Source organism: Lathyrus oleraceus, chromosome 4 (genome assembly GCF_024323335.1).
Source record: "Lathyrus oleraceus cultivar Zhongwan6 chromosome 4, CAAS_Psat_ZW6_1.0, whole genome shotgun sequence".
Lineage (NCBI taxonomy): Eukaryota > Viridiplantae > Streptophyta > Magnoliopsida > Fabales > Fabaceae > Lathyrus > Lathyrus oleraceus.
In genome coordinates this window covers 398,270,937-398,276,216 of record NC_066582.1, presented here as the reverse complement: position 1 = coordinate 398,276,216, position 5,280 = coordinate 398,270,937, and the positions used below count along the sequence as shown (strand labels likewise).

At 48.1% G+C, this 5,280-nt stretch overlaps 1 protein-coding gene across 1 annotated transcript; it reads right to left on the bottom strand.

Annotated features, from left to right (window-relative positions):
* Positions 1-256: 256 nt before the first annotated feature.
* Positions 257-2,751, bottom strand: LOC127137714 (uncharacterized). The gene is made up of 4 exons (XM_051064146.1): positions 2,745-2,751; positions 1,430-2,395; positions 418-1,353; positions 257-303 (listed from the first exon to the last, which is right to left on the bottom strand). The coding sequence occupies exons 1-4, from the start codon at positions 2,749-2,751 to the stop codon at positions 257-259; spliced, it is 1,956 nt and encodes a 651-aa protein (XP_050920103.1).
* Positions 2,752-5,280: the final 2,529 nt, after the last annotated feature.

Here is a 5,280-nt window from a genome sequence, read left to right as displayed (position 1 = left end):
AGGGCACCCAGCTCGCGATGGGAGGGCCCAAGCCTCGGGACCAGGGTTCGAACAACGGACCCGGGCCTCGATACCCACGGGCACAAAGCCCGACACTTCGTCGGTTCCCTAAACCGAGGAGATTATCAAAGTCGAGCAGAGTACGAATTCATACAAACAAGTATCAAACACAAACGAGCACAATGAATGATAACGTAAATATTCATGCATTAAAAACGATAAGAGCGGCCGAAGCCAAGTACGCCCGAAGGCCATATTACAACGCCCGAAGGCCAAATACATAAGGCACGCAGGCCATGATAACTAAAATCAAAGAAAAACAAATAAACTAAGACTCCGCTCGGAGCACCTCTTCATCCTCTTCTTCTTCTTCTCCCCCCAGCTCCTCCTCCGCTTCAAACGGGCAGATAATCTCACCGTCCCGGACGCAGCAGTTATAGGCCGACCCTACTGTCACCAACTCAGGGTTCAGAAGCCCGAGCTGCTCGACAGCATTGTCGAAACCCTCTTTGAAGCAGGCCACGAGATCTTGGTTGAGAGTCCGAATATGCCCTAGCAGCTCACCGCGCGAACCAAGGGCGTGTTCCTCCTCGGTCTCATCTGCCAGAGGACGGACCTTTCCCTCGAGAGACTCAACCTGAGCCCGTAGGCAAGCGTTGTCCTCGGTCAGCTTCTGATGGTCGACCACCTGCTCTTCCAAGCTCGCCTTAGCAGCCTTCAACTGGTCCCTCTCCTTTTCCACCTCCTCCAGCTTCTGGCTCAGCCCTTCCTGCAGCTGATGCTCTTCTTTGTAGTCCGACAGATCTTGAGATAGTCTTTCCTTCTCCGTCCGAACCTGCAAAAGGGCATCCTCCAGCGAGGCGGTGGAGACCGAAGTGTCGGTCAAAACCATGGCCGTCTCCATCACCCGGATGACAGCAGCAATATCCCTGGCCAGATCTTTCCTCCGGGCAGCAACATCCTGGTCCAGAATAGCCTTGGCCTCAGGCGCAGGCATAGCAATCGACTCCTCGGCCTTGAAGAACGACCGTTCCACATAGCAGGGAGGTAGAAGATAGCTGCCCGGTCCATGCGAACTTCCTGGAGACGACCTGGTAAGGGCCCCAGCCGGACGCTTCCGTTTATGGAGGGGAGAAGCCGCTGGCGACGGACTGCTATCAGGAATGTTGATCGGGTTAGATCGAGGAGGAGAGGAAGGAATCACGCTCGCCGCCTGCGAGGGACTAGCCCCGGCATCGCCAGCAGTCCCCAAGGGACGGGCCACAGTTTTCTTCTTCTTCTTGGGCACCCGGTCAGGAGCGCCGACCTGATTCGCTAGCTTCAGCACCCGATCACGAGCATTGGGCATGGCACCTGCAAATAAATTACACACCAACATTAGCGAGCGAAGTCATAAACAGAAATAAAAAGCTAAACAAAGTCTGCCTACTCAATAACGCCAGAGCTTCCTCCTCGGTATCACACTCGAGCAGAGCCTTCGTATTGATATAACGCGCCTCGGTGATTAGTTCCCCGGCCTCATCCAGGTAGGGCACGCCCTGTCGATTCGCCCAGAACCCCAAGCTGAAGCTCTGCACGTAATCGACCAGCTTCTTGTACGCGAGCCTATCCTCCTCGCCGAGCATCGCATACTTGACTCGGTAATGCGCCGTGGAGAGATCGAAATGATCACGCTGCCACCTCAGCGGTATCTTCGACATCAGCGTCTCCTCCCCATTGGGTGTCCGCTGATAGTAGTATAGAGAGTGAAGGGCAGCCCGGGTAATCGGCATCACCACGTACCACCGGTTTTTGAAATGGCGAACAGAATCCTCGTACGTCTTGAACAGACGCACGGGCTGCTTGAAAGAAACCCAACTGTGGCGACCACGGGAACCGGACCTCTGGAGATGGAAAACGTGGAAGAAGAGAGCCCGGGTGCAACCAATGCCGAGGAACTGGCAAACTAACTCGAATGCCCGCATAAATGCGAGAGCATTAGGATGTAGTTGGGACGGCGCCAGCCGGAGCCACTTGAAGACCGACATCTGGAAGGAGTTGAAGGGCAGTCTAATCCCCGCCTCACGGAAAGCAAATTCATACATGGTGAACTGCTTCCCCGGGAAATGATGGCAAATGCGGTCTTCTTCCTTGGGGGCGCAGCAATACCAGTTCGGTGGATCCTCCCGGCTTATGGTCTCGACCATAGCGTAAGCAATGACGGCCTCGTCACAGAAGTCTGATTCCTCCTCCAAGGGCTCGTCCGCAACCCATGAGAAGTCGACCTGCCCGGAAGAGGAGGCGTGTTCGGTACCATCTCGGACACTCCCATCCCCGACAGGGAGACGAGCGATTGTCGCGTCTTCGGTGGAGGACCCAGAATCTTCCCTCCTCGGTCGTAAGCGCCCGGTAGCACCTGAAACGCAGACAGAAAGAGTGAATTCGACGTCGTATCAAATCCACCCTTCCACCGCAGGTCAAGTGAAAGGGCGTAGCGGCGACGGACACTAACCGTGCTCAACTCGGTGACGCGCGCATTCTATGGAGACCGGGCATAAACTTCATACAGCCTATGCAAGTATTGCCCGGCATATGAAATTTATGCCCGGTACAGTATGATCCCAACCCTATTTTCTACCACCTAATATACACCTACAGTCCACTACACTGTTCCTAAGTTAAACCTAACCACATTTCTACAAAAATAGCACGCGTTTGACAGAAAACAACAAGGAAAAACAGTGGGTCACAGTGGAAAATCATACCTGTCATAGTTAAGTTGAAAGGGGTACGGTGGTGCCCGAGCAGAAGACGGTGGTTCAGATAGGAGGACGGGCGGAGACGGCGGTCCAGACGGTAGAGCGAGCAAACGAGGGAGAATGTGGAGAACTCCGGTGAACGTGTGAGCGAAAAAAGTGGAAATGAAGTTACTCAACCCCTTTTTTATAGGGCTTGGCACATGGACCAACACGCTAGGTCATCATTGCCTAGCCTGCCTACGCCGTCTTTGCACACGAAACGAAGCGACCCCACTGATTCTGAGACACGTCTATCAAAGATAAGAAACTGAAACGACCCGAGCACCTATCCGTCTCCTCGACTCACCAAGACGCCACCTCCCCGCGTCATACCCACGTTTACCACAAGGAAGGTGCGGACCAACCGATCACCTCCATCCCCGACATTCCCGGAGAAAGGGTCGGTCATGAACAGGTCTGTTACGACCTCACCTGGCTAACGATGAAGCTTCCCCATCGCCTCGGGGAACCCTTAGTTGAAACATAAGTCATCTCTCTGGCTCAGAGACTCGACTTGGGGGGCTCCTGTTCTGGACTGGGCCATGACACTAGGCACGGCACGGCCCAATGCTCGCCAAGCCCACGTCCAAACGACCGTGTCCAAACGACCACGAGGACACGTCAGGTGAACGACCGTCCGCCCGACGAACATCTCCCCGGCCCCTTAAATACGTGTCGGACAACGAGCGGGTCCTCCTCGTATGATCTCCATCCACTCATCGTCAACCCACGTCGCGGACACCTAAGTTGTGTCGGGCAGAGCCATAACGGCATCTCACTCACCACGTCACCCAACTCCCCTATATTGTCTCCTTAGGGATAGGGGCAGTTGGACCAGGGGGCAGACCTTGGTCTAGGTCTTAACGCTTCTTACGCGTCCCCTGGCAGCTCCTCCTTGGGCCTAGCTAATCCAGCCCATTAGGAGCCTTGGCCCAGCGCTGGGGGCTCAATATAAATACCCCTTTCATGGCAAAGGGGCAGGTATTCTAACTCACACTCTGATAACCTCATTCTGTACCTTTTCTGACTTAAGCATTGGAGCACCTTGCAGGTACACCCCCCTCTCATTTCATTCTCCGGCCCATTCACCAAGACCTTGGAAGGCCCTCCTGATCAGGTCAGATCATATATATATATATATATATATATATATATATATATATATATATATATATATATATATATATATATATATATATATATATATATATATATATATATATATATATATCAGATTAAATAAAAAAACTAATATACAGAATATGAAGAATAGATGAAATAGGTAAACCTTAAAAAATAATTAGAATAAATGAGAAGAAGAAAGGAAGTGGAGAATTATAATTAATTACAAATGTTAGATATTAAATTAAGTGAGGATTTTATATTAGTTAATATTTTATTTTAATTATTATTGAGTTGAACTTTTAGTATATAGCATTCAGATTGTTGACAAGTGGTTTGGGAGAAGGTTGGAAGATGTGAAAGAGTGGTTGTGTGGTGTCGGTATATGATTTGTTTGGAATTGGGAGAGAGAATTTTTTTTTTGAATTTTAATGAGTAAAGAAGAATTGATAAGTGGAGATGTATGATGTAGAAGTGATATGGATAAATGATGTTAGGAAATGTTATTAGATAAGGATGTAGTGGTGACAAATATCTGGTCGGTGTGTGTGGGAAAAAAGGGTGACTGACAGCGATTTTTTTATTAAAATAATCCAATTTTTTAAGAAATTTTTTAAAATAATTCTGGTTTCAAAAAAATTCTCAAAGTATCCCACTTTTAGGAGGAGACACTAATCCAATTGACGACTCCTCTTAAAAATAGAGTGGAGGCGCCAATTGGATTGATTAGGGCACATGGTGCAGCTAATCCAATTGGCGCCCATGTGTATTTTTACAAAGGAGGCGCCAATTGGATTGACACTTCAGTGTAAAATACAATTTTTTTGGTTATAAATAGAGGTGTTGTGTGAATCATTTTTCCACATCATTTTATTATTTGGCAATCATATTTTATGTTTGTCGCCGATACAGAAAGGTGATTTATGCGATAGACAAACCTCAGATGCTGATGCTCTTCTAGAACATCACTACGTTCGATCAACTGAAGAGGGAGCTGGTTCGTTGGTTAGATGGAAAAATACCATAAGGAAAAAAAATTAGAAGTATTGAGAGACTCGACAGTATCTTTGGTTGGGTGCGAATGAAAACTGATAAGGATGCAAGGGAAATGATGTTCGGTCGAGATGACATCACCTTAATTGTTGTAATCAGTTAGAAATATTTCTGTTTTTAGTTAGCTTATTTTGTACTGATGTTTGTTGTGAACCTCGTTCTAACAAAAACTTTATCATATATAATAATTGAAGGTTACAAAATACAATGTTACAAAAAGCTTATGACCCAGATGATGCTCCTCGATTGAGACAGTTGTTCTTGTTGTGTCCTGGTTAATGACAGATACTACATAATCTTATCATTTCATCTGTCGAATCCATTTCTG

What these genes read in the sequence shown, in the direction of transcription:
- LOC127137714 (XM_051064146.1), bottom strand. An exon ending in GGAAGCTCTGGCGTTATTGA is followed by an intron (nt 1,354 to 1,429) that starts GTAGGCAGACTT and finishes ATTTATTTGCAG; the next exon opens with GTGCCATGCCCAATGCTCGT. An exon ending in TAACTGCTGCGTCCGGGACG is followed by an intron (nt 304 to 417) that starts GTGAGATTATCT and finishes CTTTGATTTTAG; the next exon opens with TTATCATGGCCTGCGTGCCT.